This window comes from Aegilops tauschii, chromosome 4 (assembly GCF_002575655.3).
Source record: "Aegilops tauschii subsp. strangulata cultivar AL8/78 chromosome 4, Aet v6.0, whole genome shotgun sequence".
Taxonomy (NCBI): Eukaryota; Viridiplantae; Streptophyta; class Magnoliopsida; order Poales; family Poaceae; genus Aegilops; species Aegilops tauschii.
This window is the reverse complement of record NC_053038.3, coordinates 527589177-527616327: the sequence shown is the minus strand read 5'-3', so window position 1 is coordinate 527616327 and position 27151 is coordinate 527589177. Positions and strand designations below refer to the sequence as shown.

The following is a 27151-nucleotide window of genomic DNA, read 5'->3' as shown; positions in this document are numbered from 1 at the left end:
GGCTGCAAGAAAAGCTCGAGACTCGTGAGCTGCTCAAGATCAGTTTGTATTTTGGATCGACTCGAATAGAAATGACCTGAGCATGATCACTTTATCTAGCTTGATCGAGAAATGAGCTGACTTTTAGCTAGCATTCGCTCGTTCGATTTTAGCTTGATAGCTCGATATCATATAAGCATATTAAATAATCTTCATGCCTATTACAAAGATTTATGGTCGTTTATTGCCATATATGTTGTGTATGTTTTTTTCCTCTTCATTTTACCTGCTAGCAAACATGGAAATTAAGCATGGAGAAAATTTAGCCTCAATACGATACGAGGCCAGCCATACATTCAATATCATGTAATTCTGGCCAAAGTTTAAGAGCAAAACTTATCTTCATTTCTTCTCTTGCTAGCTCATCCATGATCTCTGGTTATTAAATACCAGTCTAGAATTGAGAAAGAATAAGTATAATATTATAGTGATTTTTTATGTTGTGGCTTATCTTGTTTTAAAATTTGCCTTAAATTATTTTAAAATTTATCTTATTTAGCTGGAAACTAGTTTGAGATCGACTCGAGATCATTACAAGCACAACACAAGCCACTTTTTACAGCTCGACCTCGAGCTTCCCTCATTTTGAGGTCGCTCGAATTTTAGTATGAGTTGAGTTGAGCTAGTCCAACTCGCTCGAACTCACTCCTTTGCAGCCCTACCTACGGTAACGTGCATCTTTGCAACCTTCCCCCCTATAAGTACTCCTTTCCCGACAACACGACATCCCATTCATCGGTGCATGTCACGCACAGCTGGCTCGTCTTTTACCACACCGTAGACGGGCCCTTTCATCATCTGTAAAAAAAGAAGAAGATGTGAAAACGAAAAACGCGTTGATGTCTGCGTGAAAGGTGCTTACGTACTCGGCTCCGAGCCTCTCCTCTCCTCTCCTCTCTTCTCGTCCCCTCCCCTCCGCTGACCTTGCGCAGAAGCAGAGCCCCTCATCCCAAAAGCAAACCCAACCCAACCGTGGCTCCGAGGGAAGCCTTCCTTCCTTCTTCCCTCTGCCCAGTGATGGATACATGACATCCATCGGCGCGCCTGTCTGCCCACGGATTCACAGATCCATCGGCGCCGCATCTGTGGTTTGTTTTTGCGGCGGTTTCTGTTTCTCAGATCTACAAATCCTTCACATGCATCTAATCTGTGAATGTTGATGTTTCCGTCTTGGCTTGCAATAACGGATCTATCCACTATGCGCAGGCAGAAACAACGGATCTATCCACTATGCGCAGGCAGGCAGGCAGAAACAACGGATCTAGCATGCCTGATGGCGAGCGAGTTGAGACGGGAACTTTGTTCTTAATTCCGCTTTTACTCTTTCTCTATATAATATACTATGTATGTTTGGAAGATCTTCATCGCCCCAAGCGGAGCGGAGCTGATCCCTTTGCTTGTTTGTCGTCGATTGGTTGATTTGATTGATTGTCGTGGTATCCCATCCCACAGAAAAAACGAGTTATAATTTGCTCTGCGTGATTTCAGTATGCTTTGCCATCCCACAGAAAATCAGATTTGCAATCTCTGTTTAATTTTACAAGGCAGTCTCCTGTTTAAACTTTACAGAATTTTAGCTCAACATTTCAACAAAATTTTACAGAATTTCCTGCAGATTGCAGAGACACTAAAGTCAGGCTTGTAATCATTTGTTGCTTCACGGCTTTGGAGCACCATGTACGTACTATATATGCTCCTGCCACTAGTCTTCCATTCGACAGAGTCATCGACCTACTTTGACTGATGTTTATCAGCAACCCAGTTAATAATACCGAGTTGAATGTGAATTCATTCATACCGAATTTGTGCTCCACGAAGATGTGTGGACGTGCAACCTCTTGTAATGTCTGACTTTCATGCTTCATCATGCAGATGCGGTGTACATTCATCATTCAGGAAGTGGTGTTTTATTATTGCAGCTCATGACTAAACTATTTCTAGTTGCCTTGCTCATGTTTCATCTCATAAAACTAGAGGCATGCTACACAGATGATGCAATACTACCCGTTGGAAATTATCATCTTCTCATTCAATATTTATATGTTTGGTTTGTTGGTTGGCAAGACAGCACGCAAGAGAGGAGAGATTCATCTTTGCCTGGTGGCCTTTGGAGGACCTTGCAAACCGACCACATGTTAAGTAATCACCTCCCCTTTTTACTCTGTTGGTATGAATGAATTTGGTTCCTGACTCATGTACTAGTATATATTCTCTTCTAGTTGGTCATATTAGGCGCTTCTAGTAATTTCTTCATTGTTTAAAAGTAGGACTCAAATAATATGATCTCACATATAATCACTAGCCTCAAGCCTCAGCCGCTAACAAGATTATGTAACCTTAGAGGATGGTAGCCCTCATACAATAGTTAAAAGCAGCCTCTCGGACCCCTTCTCTTGTTGAAGGACAAAAGCTACCGGTGTGGGCGCTTTTTTCAAGGACCTTGTTGCTTAGATCAACAACAACCTCAGTTTTTTAGGAGTAGATGCCACCGCAAATTTAAATTTTGTTAGCGCACACAGTTTTCATTGGATTCTTCACACCCGATGGTACTAAAAAAGCAAAAAAATTCTGGTGAAAATATGTGTTCAGTTCAGATGTGGGTGCTCCGTAGCCTCATTAGCTAAAAGAGGTTGATGAGACCTGCTAAGATCGGGTTAGTTTTGCACCTTAGCTGTAACTGTAAAATAAACTGAGAGACGTACTAGATGCATAGAGAAAACTTGAGGAATATCCCATGGAAGCTAGCTCCCAGAAAAATCAGAGCTATCCTATCTCTGTTGTTTCCTATGGGACTATTTAACAGAGTGGGTGGGAAATAGATTTTGAGAAAGCGATTCCTATTTGGATGCCATCTAACAGTCAATACAAACATTGTACTCCCTCCGTTCCCTTCTAAATGTAAGCATTTTTAGAGATTCCAATACGGACTACATATGGAGCAAATGAGTGAATCTACACTCTTCTAAAATATGTCTCTGTACATCCGTATATAGTCCGTATTGAAATCTCTAAAAAAGCTTATATTTAGGAACAGAGAGATAAAAGATTAAGCATGTTATTACTACGGCTACTACAACTTGTGGGTAAGCTCGTAGATTTTCACCAAGTTATGACCCTAGTTAATGTTCAAAAAACAGGTTTGCGTAAGTGAAGCGGAATGCCACAGCTAAGAGCCTAAGAGCAACTGAAGCATTTTTTTTAAATGGCCAGGATTTGGCTGTTTTTGAATAACAAGCACAGGAGAATATGAAACATAGCAAACGGCTAATTGAAATAGCATATAATATGCAGTTCACACCATAGCAAATGTGCACCAGGTTCACACAGGAAGCAAAATAAGTAAATACCAACTAAAATGCACTTCACACTGTAGCAAATACACACCAGGTTTAGGCATATTGTAATGAGAAGGATAAATTGCACATGGCCATCATTGTGCAAGCAGCCAAGCATTGTAGTTCAACAGCAGGCAAATTCTAGAGTTTTATTTGCTAAATAGGGAATAAATGTATGACCTGCAAATAATCATAAATATCTTGAGCTCAAGCCAACAATCAGAAAGAATCCTGCAAGTAAATTTCATCACAAGTGGATAGTAACATTGCATTGCAGGCAGGGCAAAAAATTCATCCATCACAGGAGGATCAATGTATTAATACCATGACAGAGATAAGCAAAATCCAGGGCATTTAATCATCCATCAATCCCTCTCTCTCTTTGGTCGGTCTATTGTATGGGCTTGAAACGAGTGAGGCCGAGGCTGCCTCATGGATGATTTCTCGGCCTTGATCTTTTTGGCACCCGCCTTGGCTCGCTGCTTCCTCTCCTCCGCCTCCGCCTTTGGGGCCTTCCTCTCCTTGGCCCGCTGGATCTTGCTGCGCGAGGCCTGCTGCGCCTCCCTCCTCTCGGCGGCGGCGAGGTCGCTCACCCGGCGCAGATGGGGATGTGCTTGTTGATCCATTCCTGCGACTCGTACCCGCGGAAGCTGCAGGTTCGGCAGACTCTGCCTATTCTGTTTTCGTCAAGCGTTTCCCTCTCACCGTGGTCATATTCGTCCTTCTTCTTTGATAAATATAATAATAAAACAAGTTGTCAATGTTTTCTTTTTCTTTCGAGAAACTTTCAATCTATTCTATTCATCGTAGAACATATCACAAATAACAAAAATTACAACCAGGTCCATGTACCACCCAACGGCGACTACAAGCGCTAAAGCAAGCCCAAAGCGTATCGCCCCTTTCTCGTCGGAGCCGAACAAACTTTAATGTAGTACACAGTTGGAGAATAATAATGCTAAAGCCTTAGAGCAACTCTAGCAGACCCCGCAAATCGCCTGACCCGCAGAAATTCCGGCGAGTAGCCCGCAAACCGCACGCCCCGAGCAGTATAATTGCGGTTCCGCGACCCTTTTGCGAGTCCAAACCCTATCCCCCCGCCGCCGCGAGCCACCCGATTCCCCTTTCCCCTCTCCCAATTTCTCGCCGCCGGCGACCACCCGCCCCGCCTCCAGCGGCAATGTGGGGGCGAATGTGGAGCTCCGGACGCGGCTCTGGCAGCAGATCCGGCCGTGAGCGCGACCCAGAGCGCGAGCGGCGTGTCCGGTCGGACAGCGCGAGGAAGCGCGGCGCCCGGAGGTGGACTAACCAAGGGATGTCGCCGCCGGCGAGCTTCAACCGCCACGAGACGGAGGAGTACGACCGCCGGCGCGCGTCCTTCTCCTCCGCGAGGTCCTACGCCAGATCCTCCTCGTCCTCCGGCGCGGGCTTCCTCCCCATGAAGAGGGAGTGGTCGGACGAGGAGGAGCCGGAGCCGCCGGCGCCGTTCGCCTTCGTCCCGGTGAAGGAGGAGCCCGAGGAGCCCACTCCGCTTGGCCGCCGCGGAGTCGTCGGGCCCGAGGACTGCGTCGCGGAGGACTTCGACGCCGTTGCTGCCGCCATCGCCGAGCGGAGCATGCGCGAGGAGGAGGAGCGCCGCCGCCACGCCCAGCAGCTCGAAGCCCTCGAGTGGCAGCAGGCGGTCGCCGCCAACAAGAAGGCTGAGGAGTGGCGCCGCATCCGCGCGGAGCAGGCGGCGAAGTATGTCGACCTGTGCAGCTCCTGCGAGGAGGATTGAGCATCCGGCTCCTCCACGGCGTCGTCCAGTTGCCGCGACCTCGCCACCGTCAGATCCAACCCCTCTGCTACTAGTTTAACGTAGTATGTAGTATAAACTATGCTTGTAGTTTGTTGATCAAGTGATGAACTATGTTAGTGCAATTTCTCCCGCGAAAGTGTTTTTTTAAATTATGCAGGTTTTGATACGGGTTCTGTTCGGCCGCGCATGTTTTCGACCTGCAAACGCAATCTTCGTGAAACCGCAAACGCGTTTTGCGGGTCAAATTTATATTTTTCATTATAAAAATATTAGAATAAAAATTTAAATATGATGCGATACAAAAAAAATACTATTCATCATAAATAGTACAGTGAGTGTCATCCTAATTTTAATAAACTGTAAGCTCACATGTAAATCACTTGCTGATGATTATTCTCGGGAATTTACCATTTAGGGCATGTTGCATTTCTGTCGTCATGATATAACAATGGGCCAAATCATTATAAGAAAATATGTTGCATTTCTCTCACAGCTAACAACCACTTTCTTCTAAAAAATGCAAACAACCACTTTTTGGTCCCGAGCTCCTCTACCCCACCACCGCGCGTCGATTCCGGCAACACCGTCGTCGTCCCTTCACGTGCTGGTCGTCCCTGTGAATCAAGGTAGGTGACCGCCGGCACGCTACAACTCTTGTATATTTTCAATGGGTTGGAGTGCTCAGTCAGGGGCTTATGTTGCTCTGATGTTTCTGTGTGGCAGAGGTTAACATTTGAAAAAGCATAGGCTTTGGTACACCCCCCTTATCTTGCCATCCATTTCTGCATCGTGATTCGTGCAAAAACTTTTCTCTTTTTTGTTTCTTCCAAATAAAAGAACATATGAACTTCAAAGTTTGCAGGACAACAAAACATTCTAACTAGAATATGAGAAAAAGCTTTCAGATTTTTTCGTGAATCATATATACTAAAGTTATTATTTTTTACACAAAAAATTCTCATTTTGTATATATGTCGGACGAAAAAATCTGAAAGTTTTTTCCCACATTGTAGTAAGAATGTTTTGTTGTCCTGCAAAGTTTGATGTTCATGCATTGTTTTGTTTTGAAGAAACAAAAAAGAGAAAACTTCATGTACTAAGTTAGTTGTGTAGCACAGATTTCAAAGCAATATTGAAGGGTATAGATAAGAGGTGTCTGAAAGCCTGAGCTTTAAGAATCCACGTTCGTGTGGCAGATATAATTGGATTCTACGGTGACTTTGTGGAAGACCTCTACAGAAACCTCAGTGGGCAGGTTGATTGATGCATATTTTTTGTTGATATATAATTCACATGGACAAAAGGTTTTCTTGACCCATTTGCCTCTTCATACCTGATTATTGAAATCGACAAGGGGTAGTCACATGCACTGCTTAGACACTGAAATGATGATGGATTTTTTGGGATCATCATAGTTTCATATCATTGGATGTTCTTAGTGGTTTCCCTTAGACCCTTGCAAGTGATTTAAAATGAGTACGTAGAGGGGGTTATCCAAGGAATGAGGTTGTTAGAGAATTTGGTAGGTTCTCCGGGGGACGCTGCTTCAGTGACGTAACTGCAGGTGCAGTTGGGTCATTGACATGTGGGCCCAACAGGCATCTGGCCCACATGTCTGTGACCCAACTGCACCTGCAGTTACGTCACTGAAGCTCAGTCCTTCTCCGGGGTATTCATAATTCGGTCCAGGTTGTAAATTTCTATTCAAACTGGTGTTACTGTTGTGCATTCTATTCACTACTTGATATGATAAGCGTTGGTAAATGCTCATCAATCTCAATGTTCCCATCAGTATTCACTGTCTTGGTTAGGAATAAATGCACAACAATAATCCGTGCTAGTGCACTATGATATGGCACGACGACATAGCACTGTCATGGCTGGTCTTATACTTTATTGTCGTTTGATGCTTGATATTATACTTCAGTCTAAATTATGGACTGGTTGTTTCTCAGTTACCTGTAAGTTTGTGAAAGAAGTGATGCGTTGGTTGCTGAATAAACGATGGTTATCGCCACAATGATTTTCCTTTATGTTAAAAATCATTGTGGCGATAACCATAAAAAATCAATGTCTTTTTGAAGCAGTGTTCTACGGTATATTTTCATTCATAAAAGTATATGTACAACATAAAAGAAAAGGAAAAAAGAGGGAACTAAGTTAACCAATGCCTCTTTTTGGAAACATCATGGGAACAACCAGGGACTTAGAAGTGAGCTTCAATCCAGTCTACGTAAGCTTGTTGTAGAAGAACTAGATCTTTCTTGAGGAGTATTTTCATCTCTAAAGATCTTGTCATTTCGTTGCATCCAGATCTGCCAGCATGCCATGATGATAAAATTCAGGCCTACTTCCTTTGGTAGTTGATCCAGAGCTAGTAAAGCATCATAAAGTACACTTGTATATCTTTGTTTGTGTGGTATAATCATATCCCAACAGCTCAGTGCTAAGGGACAGCCCCGGAATAAGTGCAGATCAGATTCCTCTACCTGTTCATTGCAGAGCTCACATACATAGGAGGGGAGATGGAACGATTTTTTGTGCAACATGCCTCTTGTGTTGACCCTATCATGGAGCAGCAGCCAAAAGAAGATTTTATATCTCAACATAACAGCAGCAGACCAAATCTTCTTAAAAACTGGGTGAGCATTTTCCCCTTTGATGAGAATATTGTAGGCTTTGGATGGTGAGAAGAGGGCTGAGTTCCAAATGTATTTCCAATGATCAGCATTGTCGCTGAGATTAACTTGTTCTAGGCACATACTGGCTTGATGAAACATTGCTCCATGCAATGAGGGCAGGACCAGCACCTTCTTGACCATACTCACAGGGGCAAGTGAAAAAGATCCTGGAAAGTGGTGTAGTCCGCAGGTTCTTTAATTGAGAGCAGTTCATCCTTTGCAAAAGAGAACAAGTGTGGGAATTTCAGTTTGAGTGTAGTGGGGCCCCATTTATCATGCCAAAATAGAACCGAAGAACCTTGCCCTACTGTGCAATGTGCCATATCTTTCAAAGTGGAGAGGAGTTTGATGATGGACTTCCACCAGAAAGAACCAACAGGTCTGCCATTTGGTGCACTGCTCCCATAGTAAGTATCTGCTTATTCATGAACTTATGAAGATGCTTTAGGAGAAGAGCTTTATTGTGAGGAGATATCCAACACCCCCAAACCACCCTGTTCTTTTGGCTTGCAAAAAGTGCTCCATGCAATGAGGGCAGGACCAACACCCTCTTGACCATACTTCCTCCAGAAGCATTGTCTGATGTAAGAATTAACCTGATCCACAACAGTGGCATGAAGTTCCAGAGAGCACATGAAGAAGGTTGGCAGGCTGGTGAAAACACTCTTGATAGGTGAAAGCTTTTCTCCTGTTGAAAGCAAGGTGGAGCAACCTGTAAGCCTTCTTTCAATTCTTTTCATCATGGGGAAAAAGTCTTCCACTTTTGGTTTTTTAGTGCCTAGAGGCAGGCCCAGGTATGTAAACGGAAAATAACCAATATTGCAACCCAAAATGGCAGCTAGCTGATCCAATTTGGCATGATCCACATTGATTGGATACATAGCCATTTTTGAAAAGTTGATCCCGAGGCCAGTGTTACCAGAGAAATGCAATAACAGGTTTTGAATTTGCTGTAATTGTGTTGGACAATCTGGCAATATAACAATTGTGTCATCAGCATATTGAATGACAGGAAAATCTTTGTTGTTGTCCAGAGGAGAGGAAATCAACTTATGTTTCAAGGCCTCATTGAAGATAGATTGCAGAATGTCAGCAGCCAGCACAAAAATCAAAGGAGAGACTAGATCCCCCTGTCTCACACCTTTCTTTCACCAAAATTGCTTTCCTGGTACTCCATTGAGGAGGACATCAGAAGTTCCTGAAGAAAAGATCATGTCCATCCATTTCATCCATCTAGGTCCAAAACCTTTTGCTACCATAATACTTTTCAGAGTGTGATGTTCAATCATGTCAAAAGCCTTTTCAAAATCTAATTTTAGAATGACAATTTCTCTTTTGGACTAATTACGTTGATGCAAATATTCATATGCCCATGCCAAACAATCTTGGATTGACCTCTCTTTCAGAAAACCATATTGATTTCTGTGAACAAGTTTCAGAATAACTTTTTGCAATCTGTTAGCCAACAACTTTGTGATAATCTTGATGGAGCAATTTAGGAGTGAAATGAGTCTGAAATCACTAGCCTCAATAGGAGCATCCTTCTTGGGGATCAGAGTTATAGAACAGGAATTGATGCTCTGCAGATCCACTTCACCTTTAAAAAAAATCCTCAATCAGTTGGTAGAAATCTGAAGCAATGATGTCCCAACAAGATTTAACAAAGTTGGTATTAAACCCATCTGGCCCAGGGGCTTTATTTGAGGGAAGATCTTTTACCACTGCATCAATCTCTGTTTTAGTAAAGGGGGTTTCAAGCCAATGGAGATCATCAGAGTTCTCAATAAGATTTTCTAGGCCTAGCAGATTGAAGGTGGGCATAGAAGTCCCAAGCCTTTATTTGAAAGCTCTCCAAAGGATATTAGCTTTGGCTTGATGTTCAGAATGCTCAATCCCAAACTCATCTTTGAGAGTAGCAATGTGGTTGTTTCTGAATTTAATGGTGACTTTAACTTTGAGTGAGTTTGTTCCATCTAATAGTAGCCCTTTGTTTCCAGTAAGCTTGCTGTGCAGATAGAATTTTTAGCAGATGGTCCTTGAGAAATTGTCTGAAATCCCATTCTAGGGGGTAAGATCCCTAAATTCCTCCACAGTATCAAGAAACAAAATCACATCATTGGAATTTTGAATTAGTGAGGCCAAATTTGATTTAATTTTAGCCAAATCTTGAGCCCTTTCCTAAGTCTCTTAATTTTGGCAGTAAGTCTCTGAGCACTATCCTTTCCTTGAACTCCCTGGTTCCAAATCTGCTGAATTGTTTCTTTGAAATCATGGTGATTAAGCCAGTAATTTTAAAATCTGAAAATTGTTGATTTTGGAATAGCAGTCCCTACTTTAAATACACAGGGGCAGTGATCTGAAATGGGTTTAGCAAGAGGGATGGCCAAGGTGTTTGGGTATTGCAGAGTCCAGGATTCAGAAGAAAAAGCCCAATCCAGTTTGTCTAAAAGAGGAGCTTGTTGCATGTTACTCCAAGTGAAGTTTCTACCTTTCAGGGGGATTTCCACAAGGGCCTGAGCTCTGATGGCATCATTGAAAGAGAGCATGTCTTGCACATTACCACCTGCTCTATTTCTGTTGTCTGAATATCTCATGAAATTGAAATCTCCAACCACTAACCAGTCTGTGCTATCTGTCATGTAAATGTTTTTGAACCACTGAATGAAATCAACTCTGGCCTCTCCTTGACAGGGAGCATAGACATTAGTGAGTACCCATGAAGCACCCGAGAGGGTGGAGGTAAACTGAATTGAAATGGAGAAGACGTTCTGGAAAAGGGTGGTTCCCACAAAAAGGTCACTATTCCAACCTACAAATAGTCCTCCTGATGCACCCACCGAGGGAGAAAAACAAATTTGTTCAGTCTCCTAGGGCAGAAATGTTTGACGTACTGGCTGTCAAAAGATTCTCTCTTAGTTTCTTGTAAGCAGATAATATCACAATTGGTTTCTGCAATCTTATTTGCAATAGCTAGCCACTTTGCTGGATCGTTAATGCCTCTCACATTCCAATTGAGGATATTCCAATTTCTATTATGCATTTAGGGAGATAGAGCTTTAAACACTTTGAGAAGGCCATAAAAACTGTTTAATGATACTGGTACCATCAACAAAAACAAATAATCCAGGATTCATACAAGCATTACAGACTGATACTGTAGGTTCAAAACTGAATAAGTGCATCACTATTACAGAAGAAGAGCATCCTGGTAACTAGAAACAAGAAGCTGAACTAATCCAACTAGTCCTGCTCCTTTGATCCCTGCCCTTTCCTCTGGGACCTCCTTGTGGGATCCAATGCAGGCTTTTGCTTCTTTGTCTTCTTCTGCACAGCAGCAGAAGGGCCATTAAATTCCTGAATTTTTCAAAAGGAGGAACTTAGGTTTCTGACCACTTTGTTAGCAATTATAGGTGATCAGCATTATAGGGCGTACAATCTGTCCAGACAAAGATTCCTCTTATATCCTTTGTTTATCAACTGCAATCTTTCACTCCTCCTTACCTCAGATTTTACCATGGGTATCTTTTCCTTCCTCTTCCTGTTAGCATGCACTGCAGATGTACTTGAAGGTTGCACATCAACTGGCAAGGATGATCCCTTCCCTTGAGGAGTGGATAAAACCAGTTTGGGGGCCTCCTCTGCAGTTTCCATAATCTACAACTTGCATGCAGGGGCCTTATCAGAAGTGCATTTATCAGGAATGACAAATGGTTTAAAGAGTGTACTTTCAGAGCCTTCCAGAATATATGTCCATATTTGGGAGGAGAGTAGAGATTTTTCCCATTCAAATCTATCAGGTGAGAGTAAGGCAAGAGATAAATTTTTTTGTCCACTCTATGGGCACCTGAACCACCTTGTCTGAATCTGAGGAGGGAGCAAAATGCTTGTTCCAGACAGATGATCCTTCTTTACCTAAAATTTGGGTGTCAGTCATCTCTGGGAGCATCTTTTGAAAAACAGGATCTGCAACATCAGACATAAATTGCATAGCCCCAACTGTGATATTATGTTGCAGTCCCTGGCAGATAGGAAGAGGGAAGCCTGGGGGTGCCGGAGGAGTAGTACCTTGATCCTCAGGAAACTTGTCAAAAGAGTGCCCATGGATAGCTAGCTCTTGCAATGCCATATGTGTGTTTAAGGAAAGTGCTGCTTGCTGTTCTAAAGGATTCTCTCTCTGAATATCAGAAGATTCAACAGCTGTGTCATGATGTGCAATGACATGGCTCTGCAAACCAGGCTGTGAAGCATGTAGCTCTAAGGAATCAGTGGCTAAAATGGCAGTATGGGCATCAGCAGTAACTGTTGGGACAACCCTTTGAACAGGCACAGGGGCAGATGAAGTTGTAACATCATCATTTGCTTGGGATATATTGGCAAGTGAACTGCAACTGGAGAAGAGACAGGTGCAGCAACTTCCGCTAACATGGCAATAGGTTCTGCTGAAGCAACTGCAACATCAACATGCTGCTTGGCAATAGGAGGATTAATCATCAGAGGTTGTTCTAAAACTGGCATAGGCTCCATCACATCAGCAGCAATAGGAAAAAAATTCAACTTCCTAAGCCAGTGGTACATTCACAGCCAAATTCAAATCAAGTATAGGTAAATTCAGATCTAGTGGGGCCATAAGAGCTGCATGAGCATTGACTGGAGGTCCATTGTTGATAGATTCTGCAGAACTACCAGACTGAGCAGGAATTGCCAGAGATAAAGTCACTCCACTCTCATCATTTAACTGTGCAGGTTGTTGTACTAAATTTTCCTCAATGACTGGATAACCATCGTTTATTCAGCAACCAATGCATCACCTATCTTTTGTGGATACTCTAGTTCAGAGTGAGCTGTATGGCATTAAATAGCGTTCAGTTCAGTTCAGTTCTGAACACCATTTCTGTACGTGATGAACAGTGCAAGATGAGCAGTAAAAATATAAAAAAATGTGAAATTCTTTGGCATCGAAGATACCCTGGTGTGTGAACAGTAAAAATGTTCATTAATTCAAAAAATGTTCGCGACCGATGAATTTGAAAAAAATATTCGCGACTTTAAAAAGATGTTCACTAACGATGAATTTGGAAAAATTATTCGTGACTTTACTTTCAAAAAATGTTCACTAACATTTTTTAAAGTCATGAATATTTGTGGTTCGCGAACATTTTTTCCATACCCGCGGACATATTTTCAAATTTATTGTTTGTGAACAGTTTTCTAAAGTCGCGAATAACTTTTCCATATTCATGAACATTTTTTTGAATCAATGAACATTTTTACTGTTCACACACCAGGGTATCTTGGTTGCCAAAGAATTTCAGATTTTTTTTGATTTTTACTGTTCATCACGTACAGAAAATGATGGTGGACCTGGAACGCCATTTTACTGTTCACAGTTTATTGTTTAGTGTTCACGGTTAACGGCGCCAGCTGACCAGTTAGAGGGGGCCAGGGAGATTTTGGACCTGAATGGCACACTTACTACACTTCGAGGACCTGAATGACGATTTTCTTAGTTCGAGGACCTACGTGACACCCCTGAAATAGTTCGAGGACCTACAGTGCACTTCACTCTATATTTTATTGACCTAATGCTATCAGCTAGCAACTGAAATTATGTCACCGTTTCATTTGATATTGTACTCTAGTGCTAGCCTAATGCTGTTTATAAACTCCTTGCAGGCAAACATGCTGCCTTCTCAGTTGGCTGGAGCTTCATGTGGGTTATTTTATTAGGACTTCTATTTGCCGGGGTTGGAGCTTATGGAGTGTACAAATACAGGGCTACTGCCTACCGGTAAAACATCTCTACTCATCATTTAAGTAATCTTTTATTGATCCTCTCACATGATGTTTATACTATGGTATGGTTCGGTTTTTATTATCTGGTCATCATATTAGGACTGCTAGTATATCTGATTGTTACACTACCAATTACCAGATTACAAGCATGGATGATTGTTCGATTGATTTCAATCTTTATGAAATACAAATAACAGTTCACTCTGCTTAAAGTACAGTATGGGAACTTTTCTTTTTAAATCCCTACAAGTTTGAACACAATAATGTTTTTGTTAATGCCATACTTCCCAATGCCTGAACCTTACAGAACAAAATGAAATTAGTACAGAACTGGTAATTAATGATATTTTGTAGAGAAAACTGAAATATATTCCAACTTAGTAGATGGATTTGTCTCGAGCAGGAGATAGGAGTGCCTTTTCTAATAACTACTGCCGCATATATAAACCTAATGCCCGAAAGGGAACTGCATTAAATTCCCAAGGAGAAGGCCACTTATATAATTCACCCAATAGGTTCTACAATTCGACATACCTGTAGATGTCAAGTCATGTGAGTACTTGTTCGATTGAAAGCAAGTGTACTTTGGTCATTTTCAGAGTGAAACTGGGTCTAGTAATCGAGTTGATGGGCATTATTCTCCATCAAAATACAACGCTCCCGTAATAGAAGGCTAGAACTCAACATTACTGTATCCAAGTTCCCAACCTGAGTTCACCTGAACAACTCAAAGTAAAAGACAATAAATAGGAACTTAACCACATTATCGATAGGCTCCCAACAATATTGCATGATCACCATCTGCCTTTATATCATCAATAGTATTAGATGAGCAAAATGGACCAGAACACAATGTGCCTTTATATCGTCAATTTTACTGAGCAAAATGTAATGGATTACCATGTGCCTTTATGTCGTCAATCTTAGGTGAGCAAAATGGATATTATACGACAGCTGGGAATGTCAATGCCCCACACACATATGTGAAATCTGGGCATTATATATTATTGAATGCACATGATATCCTCCTAAGAGTCAACTTAATACAACAACAATGCAGTATTATTGAACCACACTGTGAAATGCTTGTATGTGAAGTCTGAAATATGTTAACAGCCAATTACACTTTTAGAACCAATAATTTCAATGCCCCTACCAACATGTTAAACACTTTCACATGACGATACTCATGCAAGCTACTTAATAAGTTTGATAAACGCAGATCTCTGTTGCTGAAGCTTAGTATGTTACAGTGTTTATTATGCAGGTTTATTTCACTAAATAAATGGATTCTATCAACAACTGCGAGTAACAACTCCAAGGAAAAAGCATTTTACCTTCATGTTAGTGCAACAACGTCATAAACGAGATATTATACGATAGGTGGGCTTGTCAATGGGAAATGCAAATATGTGAAATGTCAAACATTATATTTATATTATTGAAATGCACATCAATGGCACCAAGGAGTCCGAAATGTACCTACAACCAATAACACTTATAGAGGCAATAATTGCATAGCCGCTACCATCACGCATAACCACTTTCGCATGGTCATACTCATGCAAGTTACATAAGTTCCTGTAAGGACTTCCTTATAGACGAAGTTCTTCATCGAGGTCTGTAAGGACAGGGTAGGTCTTTTTCGGTTCTTTGATTTATTGGTCTCCTTGCCCTTCTCCTTCTCCTTCTCAAAGAGGATCTTTATGTTTCTCTTCGCGGTGGCTCGAGACAATGCGACGTAGAGTTGACCATGAGAAAACACATGATTAGGTAGGTACACGCTAGCAATCGGGATGGTCTGTCCTTGTGGCTTGTTAATCGTCATAGCAAAGCCAAGCCTGAGAAGAAACTACTTCCTCTTGAACTTGAATGGAAACATGTCGTTGTCAGACAGGCATAGGGGTATCCGAGGAAGGAAGACCCTCCTACCCGTTGACTGCTTGTATTTGCGTTGGTATTTCCCCAAAGAGGAGATCATGATGCAACACAACAACAGTAAGTATTTCCCTCAATTATGAAACCAAGGTATCAATCCAGTAGGAGGATCCACCAAACTATGTAAACAACACCTTCACACAAATAACAAAAACTTGCAACCCAACGCGTAAGAGGGGTAGTCAATCCCTCCTCGATATTGAGATATATTAAATTGTATAAGATTGGATAAATAGATCTGACAAAAACACAAAATAAAATAAATAAAGAAAACATGCAGCAAGGTATTTTTGGATTTTTGGATTAATAGATCTGAAACAATATGATAGAAAATAGACCCAGGGGCCGTAGATTTCACTAGAGGCTTCTCCCGAGAAAATAACATATGGTGGGTAAACAAATTACTGTTGGGCAATTGATAGAAAAGCAAATAGTTATGACGATATCCAAGGCAATGATCATGTATATAGGCATCACGTCCAAAATTAGTAGACCGGCACCTTCCTGCATATACTATTATTACTCCACACATCAATCGCTATCCAGTATGCATCTAGTCTATCAAGTTCATGAAGAAACGGAGTAATGCAATAAGAACGATGACAGGAATAGACCCCATCCTTGTATCCTTAATGGCAACGATACATGAGTGTCATGTCTCTTTCTGTCACTGAGATTGAGCATCGCAAGATCGAACCCATCACAAAGCACCTCTTCCCATGGCAAGAAAAATCAATCTAGTTGGCCAAACCAAACCAAACCAAAGTTTCAGAGAAGAAATACGGGGCTATAACAATCATGCATAAGAGAGTTCAACAAAGACTCAAATAATATTCATAGATAGACCTGATCATAAACTCACAATTCATCGGATCCCAACAAACACACTGCAAAAAAGAGTTACATCAAATAGATCTCCAAGAACATCGAGGAGAACATTGTATTGAAGATCAAAAAGAGAGAAGAAGCCATCTAGCTTGGTATTTGGACTTTGTTTGGTATAGATATTCTAAGAAGTAAAAAATAAGCAAAAAACAACAACTGACACAGGGCACTATGTCAATAGGTTAGTCCCAAAAAATGATATGAAGTTGCTATAAAATGAATATAAAACATCCAAGATTGATAATATAACATCATGGAACAATAAAAAATTATAGATACGTTGGAGACGTATCAACATCACCAAGCTTAATTCCCGCTCGTCCTCGAGTAGGTAAATGATAAAACAAATTTTTTATGTGGAATGCTGCCTAACATGTTCATCTCATAATCTTTTCTTTTGTAGCATAGACATTTGGACTTTTAGATGATTCAAAGCAATAGTCTATATTTGACATGAAGACATCAATACACAAGCATATCAACAAGCAACCAAGTCTTTCAAAATATCAACACTAAAGACTTGGAGTTGATGGGCACAAAAAAGGGAAATTTATTTTGAAAATTAGAGTTGGCACATACAAATTTACTTGGAACGGCACGAAAATACCGCATATAGGTAGGTATGGTGGAATCATTTGGCCCAACTTGGGTTTAAGGAGTTTGGATGCACAAGTAGTGTTCCCACTTAGTACAAATGGAGGCTAGCAAATAGATTGAGAAGCGACCAACCAAGAAACGAAAACGATCATAAAAGAGCATTAAACACAACTAACACCGAATAATGCACCGCAAGTAGGATGTAACTTCATTGCATAACTATCGACTTTCGTGCTTGCATAGGGAATCACAAACCTTAATACAAATATTCTTACTAAAGAATAATTACTCACCAACATGACTCACGATGGACTAGATGCATAGGATAAAACTTCTGATGAAACTCCAATTTCAATCAGTTGTAGTTCCAAGTCCCAATATCATCGCATAGCCTATACCATGTCAATGCCTTCTCCTTCAAAGATAAAGGGAAGACCTTCTTCTTGATTTCATCCTCGGGCAAACCTGCAAGCTTAAATAATCCATAAACTTCATCCACATAGGTTAGATGCATATCAGGATGTAATGTTCATCTCTTGCATAAGGATTAGCTAGCAGTTTCTCAATCACACCCGAAGGAGTTTCATATTAAATATTTTCAGTAGGTTCAGTAGGTTGAGGGGCAACTCTTTGCTCTTCCGGTCCGGGTGAAGATACCCCGAACAAACCCCTCAAAGGATTATTTTCCATAGCAACAAGTGACAGTAAATTTCAGCACACTATATAAATATTTCCTTACCAAATTCCACTTACCAAAGGCGCTTCACTCCCCGGCAATGGCGCCAGAAAAGAGTCTTGATGACCCACAAGTATAAGGGATTTATCGTAGTCCTTTCGATAAGTAAGAGTGTCGAAACCAATGAGGAGCAGAAGAAAATGACAAGTGGTTCTCCGCAAGGTATTCTCTGCAAGCACTGAAATTATTGGTAGCAGATAGTTTTGTGATAAGATAATTCGCAACGGATAATGATACGTCTCCATCGTATCTACTTTTCCAAACACTTTTGCCCTTGTTTTGGACTCTAAGTTGCATGATTTGAATGGAACTAACTCGGACTGACGCTGTTTTCACCAAAATTGCCATGGTGTTATTTTTGTGCAGAAATAAAAGTTCTCGGAATGACCTGAAACTTCACGGAGAATATTTTTGGAATTAATCAAAAATACTAGCGAAAGAATCAAAGCTAGGGGGCCCACACCCTATCCACGAGGGTGGGGGGCGCGCCCCCCTGTCTCGTGGGCCCCTTGTTGCTCCACCGACCTCAACTCCAACTCCATATATTCACGTTCGGGGAGAAAAAAATCAGAGATTAGGATTCATCGCATTTTACGATACGGAGCCGCCGCCAAGCCCTAAACTCTCTCGGGAGGGCTGATCTAGAGCCCGTTCGGGGCTCCGGAGAGGGGAATCCGTTGTCGTTGTCATCATCAACCATCCTCCATCACCAATTTCATGATGCTCACCGCCGTGCGTGAGTAATTCCATCGTAGGCTTGCTGGACGGTGATGGGTTGGATGAGATTTATCATGTAATCGAGTTAGTTTTGTTAGAGTTTGATCCCTAGTACCCACTATGTTGTAAGATTGATGTTGCTATGACTTTGCTATGCTTAATGCTTGTCACTAGGGCCCGAGTGCCATGATTTCAGATCTGAACCTATTATGTTTTCATGAATATATGTGAGTTCTTGATCCTATCTTGCAAGTCAATAGTCACCTACTATGTGTTATGATCCGGCAACCCCGAAGTGACAATAATTAGGACCACTCTCGGTGATGACCGTAGTTTGAGGAGTTCATGTATTCACTAAGTGTTAATGCTTTGGTCCGGTACTCTATTAAAAGGAGGCCCTAATATCCCTTAGTTTCCAATAGGACCCTGCTGCCACGGGAGGGTAGGACAAAAGATGTCATGCAAGTCCTTTTCCATAAGCACGTATGACTATATTCGGAATACATGCCTACATTACATTGATGAACTGGAGCTAGTTCTGTGCCACCCTATGTTATAATTATTGCATGAGGAATCGCATCCGACATAATTATCCATCACTGATCCAATGCCTACGAGCTTTTTACATATTGATCTTTGCTTAGTTACTTTACCGTTGCCACTGTTACAATTACTACAAAACTGCTACTGTTACCTTCGCCAACACTACCGTTACTTCCATACTACTTTGCTACTAAATACTTTGCTGCAGATATTAAGTTATCCAGGTGTGGTTGAATTGACAACTCAGCTGCTAATAATTGAGAATATTCTTTGGCTCCCCTTGTGTCGAATCAATAAATTTGGGTTGAATACTCTACCCTCGAAAACTGTTGCGACCCCCTATACTTGTGTGTTATCAAGACTATTTTCTGGCACCGTTGCCGGGGAGCATAGCTCTATTCTTTGAGTCACTTGGGATTTATATCTGCTAATCATTATGAGGAACTTGAAAGACGAAAAAACCAAGATCTATCCCTCAACTACGAGGGGAGGTAAGGAACTGCCATCTAGCTCTGCACTTGATTCACCTTCTGTTTTGAGTAAACTTGCGACACCTAAACCTGCTTCTGCTATTAATTCTGATATGTCGCATGTTATTGATGATGCCACTTCTGCTATGCATGATACTTATGATGAAACTACTTCTATGCTTGATAATACTGTGCCACTAGGTGAATTTCTAGATGAACAACTTGCTAGGGCTAGAGAGAATGAAATTATTGAAACTGATAATATTGATGAAAGTGATGATGAAGATTCTCCCCCTAGATATGAATTGCCTGTTGTGCCTGAGGGTTATGTTATGGATGAAGAAACTGCTAGAGATTTTCTTGCTTGCAATGATAGGAATGATCTTAAGAAATTATTAGCTAAGCTGAAAGAAAAATCTCTGAATGCTATAATGAAATATGACCCTGCTTTTGCTACTTCACCTATCTGTATTACCGATAAGGATTATGATTTCTCTGTCGATCCTGAGATAATTACTTTGGTTGAATCTGATCATTTCTATGGCTATGAATCTGAAACTCTTGTGGTACATCTTACTAAATTAAATGATATAGCTACCCTATTCACTAATGATGAGAAAACTCGCTACTACTATATCCTTCAATTATTTCCGTTCTCATTAAAGGGTGATGCTAAGACATGGTTTAATTCTCTTGATCCTGGTTGTGTGCGTAGTCCACAGGATATGATTTATTACTTCTCTGCTAAATATTTCCCCGCTCATAAGAAACAAGCTGCTTTAAGGGAAATATATAATTTTGTGCAAATTGAAGAAGAGAGTCTCCCACAAGCTTGGGGGAGGCTCCTCCAATTACTTAATGCTTTGCCTGATCAACCTCTCAAGAAAAATGAAATACTTGATATCTTTTATAATGGACTAACCGATGCCCCCAGAGACTACCTGGATAGTTGTGCTGGTTGTGTTTTCAGGGAAAGAACTGTTGATCAAGCTGATGTGCTATTGAATAATATGTTGATATATGAAAATAATTGGACACTTCCTGAACCAACTCCTAAGCCAACTCCGAAGAAAAGGGATATTCTATTTCTCAGTCCTGAAGATATGCAAGAGGCAAAGAAATCTATGAAAGAAAAAGGTATTAAAGCTGAAGATGTTAAGAATTTACCGCCTGTTGAAGAAATACATGGTCTTAATTTACCGCCTATTGAAGAAATACATGGTCTTGATAACCCGACATAGGTAGTAAAGGTAAATTCTCTCTATAGATATGATAAAGCTGAAATCCCGTCTACCAAGTTTGCTAGTCAATGCCTAGATGAGTTTGATGACTTTATGGTTAAACAAGAGAACTTTAATGCTTATGTTGGTAGACAATTGAAACGTAATGCTTATATGATTGAGCACTTGAGTGATTATATATCTAGAGTTAAAGGTGAACTTAAACTCATTAGTAAACATGCTTCTATGGTTACCACTCAAGTAGAACAAGTGCTTAAAGCTCAAAATGATTTGCTCAATGAATTAAATAATAATAAGAATGGTAATGCTGTTAGAGTTATGACTAGAGGGGATAAAATGACTCAGGAACCTTTGTATCCTGAAGGCCACCCTAAGAGAATTGAGCAATATTTTCAGAGAAATAATGTTGATGCACCTAGTCCTTCTAAAAAGAAGAAAAAGAAAAATGATAGGACTTTGCATGCTTCTAGTGAACCTGTTGTTGACACACCTGAGAATCCCAATGATATTTCTATTTCTGATGCTGAAACACAATCTGGTGATGAACATGAACCTAGTGATAATGTTAATAATGATGTTCATGTTGATGCTCAACCTAGCAATGACAATGATATAGAGATTGAACCTGCTGTTGATCTTGATAACCCACAATCAAAGAATCAATGTTATGATAAGAGAGACTTTGTTGCTAGGAAGCACGGTAAAGAAAGAGAACCATGGGTTCAGAAACCCATGCCTTTTCCTCCTAAACCATCCAAGAAAAAGGATGATGAGGATTTTGAGCGCTTTGCTGAAATGATTAGACCTATCTTTTTGCGTATGCGTTTGACTGATATGCTTAAAATGAATCCTTATGCTAAGTATATGAAAGATATTGTTACAAATAAAAGAAAGATACCGGAAGCTGAAATTTCCACTATGCTTGCTAATTATACTTTTAAAGGTGGAATACCTAAAAAACTTGGAGATCCAGGAGTACCAACTATACCATGCTCCATTAAAAGAAACTATGTTAAAACTGCTTTATGTGATCTTGGAGCCGGTGTTAGTGTTATGCCTCTCTGTTTATATCGTAGACTTGATTTGAATAAGTTGACACCTACTGAAATATCTTTGCAAATGGCCAATAAATCAACTGCTATACCTGACGGTATTTGTGAGGATGTACCTGTTGTGGTTGCAAACGTTACTATTTTAACGGACTTTGTTATTCTTGATATTCCCGAGGACGATAGTATGTCTATTATTCTTGGTAGAAGCTTTTTGAATACCCGCAGGGGCTGTTATTGATTGCAACAAAGGCAATGTCACTTTCCATGTTAATGGTAATGAGCATACGGTACACTTTCCGAGGAAACAACCTCAAGTCCATAGTATCAATTCTATTGGAAAAATTCCAACGATTACTATTGAAGGTTTTGAATTTCCTCTCCCTACTATCAAAAAGAAATATGATATTCTTATTATTGGGGACGTGCATATCCCCGTTGAGGTAACATAGTGTTATTCGAAAATTCTCCAGTTTCATGCGACTCGGAATGAGTTTGTTAAGAAGACTTGATCAACCTTGTTAGTGGATTCCTTTTGATGAGCATGAGATGGATGAAGTTAGAAAACACAACTCTCTGTACCATCCTTTTACCTTCTATTATTTAGATTAAATAAAACAAAAATAGTTTTTTCTATCTGTTTTCTGAATTATCCATGCAATAAAAAATACCCCGAAAATAAAAGTTCTCCAAATGCCCTGAAATTGAAATATGATTTTTCTAGAATATTTAAGAATATCTGTCACTCAGAACACACCAGAGGGGGCAAGCACCTGGCCACGAGGGTCCAGGGCGCGCCCACCCCCTGGGCGCGCCCCCTGCCTCGCGGGCCCCACGTGGCCCCCTCCACTTATTCCAGCACCCACACACTTCGTCTTCCTCCAGAAAAAATCACTATACAGCTCAAACTCGTGTTCTAGCTCATTTTGGTGTGATTTTCGATCTCCTTGCTCAAAGATTCATTCACAAAACTGCTTTGGGGGATTGTTCTTTGGTATGTGACTCCTCCAATGGTCCAATTAGTTTTTGTTCTAGTGCTTTATTTATTCCAAATTTTTGCTGCTAAGGTGACCCTGTTCTTGAGCTTGCATGTCCAATTTGTATGGTCCCAAGTAGTTCTAATGCATGATATAGTCTCTAGGCACTTGTGGGAGTAGTTGCTATCAATTTTATTGAGTTTGGTTCACTTTTATTTTGAGTTACTAAAAATTTCAGAAATTTTCAGAGGGAGAAAATGATAAAGAGATTTTTGAGGGGCTCTTCGAGCCAAAGCTCGAAGGATAAGCAAAGTGAAGAGAATAAGAAGCCCAAATATAATCTCCCTCGCACTGCGGAGGTTCGGCCGTGTGAATGGCCTTGTGATGAGTTCTTGAAGGCAGCCGGGATTCATGATGATTTTTATTATTTGGCTGAGAATGCAGGCCGCACCGACTTCCTCCACGACCAGTGCGAACAGTATCTCCTACTCACTAATATTTTCATGCAATTTTTTTAGTTTCATGCTAGGAAATCATCACCTTCAGTGGAGTTTCATTATATTATGAGGTTAAGGAGATGTCACTTAGTGAATTTTGTCGGGTCTGCAAGATACCCTTTGAGGGTAGCATAGAGGAACCACACCGTAATGATGTGGAGGGCTTTATTAATGAAATTACTGTAGGGGAAACAAGGAAAGTTTCAGGTGCAAGAATTACTAGCATACATTTTCCTATTCTATGTTACTTTGCAATATTTGCTAGTAGATGCTTAATTGGTCGCGGGAACAGTGGAAATCTTAGTGCTCCTGATATTGTTATTTTGCGCCATGCTTTGTTTCGTGATACAACTTTCAGTTTAGGGTCTGTTATTGCTAAATGATTAAGTCTGAACCGTACAAAGGGCCCCATCTTTGGTGGCATCTTTGCTTCTCGCCTTGCTGCACACTTTGAGATACCTATTAGGCATTATGAGAAAGAAGAAAAGTTGCTGCCCCCTGTCTTTCTAGATTATAAAAGTATGGTAGCACATGACTTTATTGTTAAAGATAAGAAGAAGATGCTTAAGTATAAACTGATATTTGATCAAAATTATTGTGAGATTATTACCTTGCCTGCGCCCTCTTTGTTTAACATATTTTCAGGCACGTACCTCATCCTGCCGGAGGCCATTTACACGTACTGGAGCCTGGCACCAGCTCCAGAGCCTGAGCCGGAGCCACCCCTGGACCCTTATCAACAGTCTGTTTATCAGTGGAATCCGGAGGAGATTGCCAAACAGTGGCACCCAGAGGACACTCCTCCGTACACTGGAGAGGGTAGCTTTGATCCGTGGGACTAGACCAACTTAGGCCAAAAGCCTAAGCTTGGGGGAGTACGTATTTCTCACCGACATTACATTCATGTTCACACACTCATTCTAGTTGTCGGTGCTCATACTTTTTCATTGTACTATCCATGCTAGTTTATTTTCTTTTTCTCGCTTTCTTTTTGTGTGTTTGAAAAATCTTAAGAAAAACAAAAAAAATTAGTTGTAGCTTTTAGCTAGTTTACTTTCCATGCTTGTAGTAGTAGTAATTAAAAGAAAACCTAAAAAAGTTCTTGTTCTTCTTTTGCTTGTTGGGAGCATTCCCGTGTAAATAGTTTTATTTCCTTTCTTTTCTTTGGGGGTCGAAAGGAGAAGACCATGATGAAAATGTTGAAGTGGCTCTCATATGCATTATTGTTGAATTAACCAAGAGCCCATATTACCTTGTCTTCTCCCTTGTATTAAATGCTTGCAGATTCCAGCTTAGTCCAATGCACGTGCACTATTATTATTATCCACACCGTTCGGTCGTGCAAGTGAAAGGCAATAATGACGATATATGATGGACTGATTGAGATGAGATAAGCTGGTATGAACTCGACCTCTCTTGTTTTTGTAAATATGATTAGTTCATCGTTCCTGATTCAGTCTATTATGAATAAACATGTTTGCAATGACAATTAGAGATTATAGTTGTTTATGCCATGCTTAATTAGCTAGGAGTTTATAATGTTTTACCTTGCGTGCCAACATGCTATTAAAATGCTTGTGATGTGGTATGATAGGGTGGTATCCTCCTTTGAATGATTCGAGTGGCTTGACTTGGCACATGTTCATGCATGTAGTTGAAACAAAATCAACATAGCCTCCATGATATTTATGTTCATGGTGAATTATATCCTAGTCATGCTTGCACTCAGTGTTGATTAATTTTAATGCATGTTCATGACTTTTGTCGCTCTCTAGTTGGTCGCTTCCCAGTCTCTTTCTAGCCTTCACTTGTACTAAGCGGGAATACTGCTTGTGCATCCAATTCCATAAACCCCAAAGTTATTCTATATGAGTCCACTATACCTTCCTATATGCGGTATCTACCTGCCGTTCCAAGTAAATTTGTATGTGCCAAAATCTAAACCTTCAAATGAAATTCTGTTTTGTATGCTCGAATAGCTCATGTATCAACTAGGGCTGTCTGTATCTTCCATGGTAGGCGGGTTATTCTCAAAAGGAGTGGACTCCGGTCCTCACTCACGAGAAAATGGCTGGTCACCGGGATGCCCAGTCCCATGCTTTAAGCAAATCAAATCGAAATAATTGCAAACAAAATTCCTCCAGGGCTGTTGCTAGTTGGAGGCACGCGTTGTTTCGAGCAAGCCATGGATTGATGCTTGTTGGTGGTGGGGGAGTATAAACTTTACCATTCTGCTTGGGAACCGCATATAATGTGTGTAGCATGGAAGATATCGAGATCTCTCGGTTGTTACGTTGACAATGAAAGTATGCCGCTCAAAATATTATTTATTTCTATTTCAAAAATCGAGCTCTGGCACGTCTACAAATCCTTACTTCCCTCTGCGAAGGGCCTATCTATTTACTTTTATGTTGAGTCATCATCCTCTTATTAAAAAGCACCAGTTGGAGAGCACCGCTGTCATTTGCATGCATTACTATTAATTTATATTGGGTATGACTATGACTGGATCTCTTTTACCATGAATTACAATGTCTATTCAGTCCTTGATCTTCAGAGGTGCTCTGCAATTATGTTTTGCGGTCTCAGAAACGGCTAGCGAGATACCATCTTGTTATATCATATTATGATTGTTTTGAGAAAATGTTGTCATCCGAGATTTATTATTATTGCTCGCTAGTTGATTATGCCATTGATATGGGTAAATTATGGTGAATATGGTTAGTTCATAATCTTTGCTGAAAACTTGAATGCTGGCTTTACATATTTACAACAACAAGAGCAAACAGAGTTTGTAAAAGTTTTTCTTTATCTCTTTCAGTTTGTAAACTGAATTGCTTGGGGACAAGCAAAGGTTTAAGCTTGGGTGAGTTGATACGTCTCCATCGTATCTACTTTTCCAAACACTTTTGCCCTTGTTTTGGACTCTAACTTGCATGATTTGAATGGAACTAACCCGGACTGACGCTGTTTTCAGCAGAATTGCCATGGTGTTATTTTTGTGCAGAAATAAAAGTTCTCGGAATGACCTGAAACTTCATGGAGAATATTTTTGGAATTAATAAAAAATACTGGCGAAAGAATCAAGGCCAGGGGGCCCACACCCTGTCCACGAGGGTGGGAGGCGCGCCTCCCTGTCTCGTGGGCCCCCTGTTGCTCCACCGACCTCAACCCCGACTCCATATATTCACGTTCGGGGAGAAAAAAATCAGAGAGAAGGATTCGTCGCGTTTTACGATACGGAGCCGCCGCCAAGCCCTAAACTCTCCCGGGAGGGCTGATCTGGAGTCCGTTCGGGGCTCCGGAGAGGGGAATCCGTTGCCGGCGTCATCATCAACCATCCTCCATCACCAATTTCATGATGCTCAGCGCCGTGCGTGAGTAATTCCATCGTAGGCTTGCTGGACGGTGATGGGTTGGATGAGATTTATCATGTAATCGAGTTAGTTTTGTTAGAGTTTGATCCCTAGTACCCACTATGTTCTAAGATTGATGTTGCTATGACTTTGCTATGCTTAATGCTTGTCACTAGGGCCCGAGTGCCATGATTTCAGATCTGAACCTATTATGTTTTCATGAATATATATGAGTTCTTGTCCTATCTTGCAAGTCAATAGTCACCTACTATGTGTTATGATCCGGCAACCCCGAAGTGACAATAACCGGGACCACTCTTGGCGATGACCGTAGTTTGAGGAGTTCATGTATTCACTAAGTGTTAATGCTTTGGTCCGGTATTGTATTAAAAGGAGGCCTTAATATCCCTTAGTTTCCAATAGGACCCCGCTACCACGGGAGGGTAGGACAAAAGATGTCATGCAAGTTCTGTTCCTTAAGCACGTATGACTATATTCG

The 27151-nt window shown here is 40.9% G+C and overlaps 2 protein-coding genes across 3 annotated transcripts; both read left to right on the top strand.

Moving 5' to 3' along the window:
- The first annotated feature begins 893 nt into the window (after positions 1-893).
- Positions 894-18761, top strand: LOC109786823 (uncharacterized). 2 transcript variants are annotated; one of them, XR_012182751.1, is made up of 5 exons: positions 894-1127; positions 1246-1716; positions 1912-2173; positions 13527-13641; positions 18169-18761. XR_012182751.1 is itself a non-coding variant. In XM_073497283.1 (3 exons), exon 1 carries the CDS (start codon positions 4555-4557, stop codon positions 5149-5151), a length of 597 nt encoding a protein of 198 aa, XP_073353384.1. In that variant the 5' UTR covers positions 943-4554; the 3' UTR covers positions 5152-5798; positions 13527-13641; positions 18169-18761. The 2 variants fall into 2 exon arrangements, 1 of the variants encoding a protein (XP_073353384.1); XM_073497283.1 differs by having other exon boundaries at positions 943-5798.
- LOC141021426 (uncharacterized) lies at positions 18297-26905 on the top strand. Its single transcript, XM_073497282.1, has 3 exons — positions 18297-20782; positions 23048-24694; positions 26118-26905. Exon 1 carries the CDS (start codon positions 19499-19501, stop codon positions 20771-20773), a length of 1275 nt encoding a protein of 424 aa, XP_073353383.1. The 5' UTR covers positions 18297-19498; the 3' UTR covers positions 20774-20782; positions 23048-24694; positions 26118-26905.
- The last annotated feature ends 246 nt before the right edge of the window (positions 26906-27151 follow it).

Bases quoted from the DNA above. Each gene is read 5' to 3' on its own strand.
- LOC109786823 (XM_073497283.1), top strand. From the start codon at position 4,555: ATGTGGGGGCGAATGTGGAGCTCCGGACGCGGCTCTGGCAGCAGATCC.
- LOC141021426 (XM_073497282.1), top strand. From the start codon at position 19,499: ATGAGGAACTTGAAAGACGAAAAAACCAAGATCTATCCCTCAACTACG.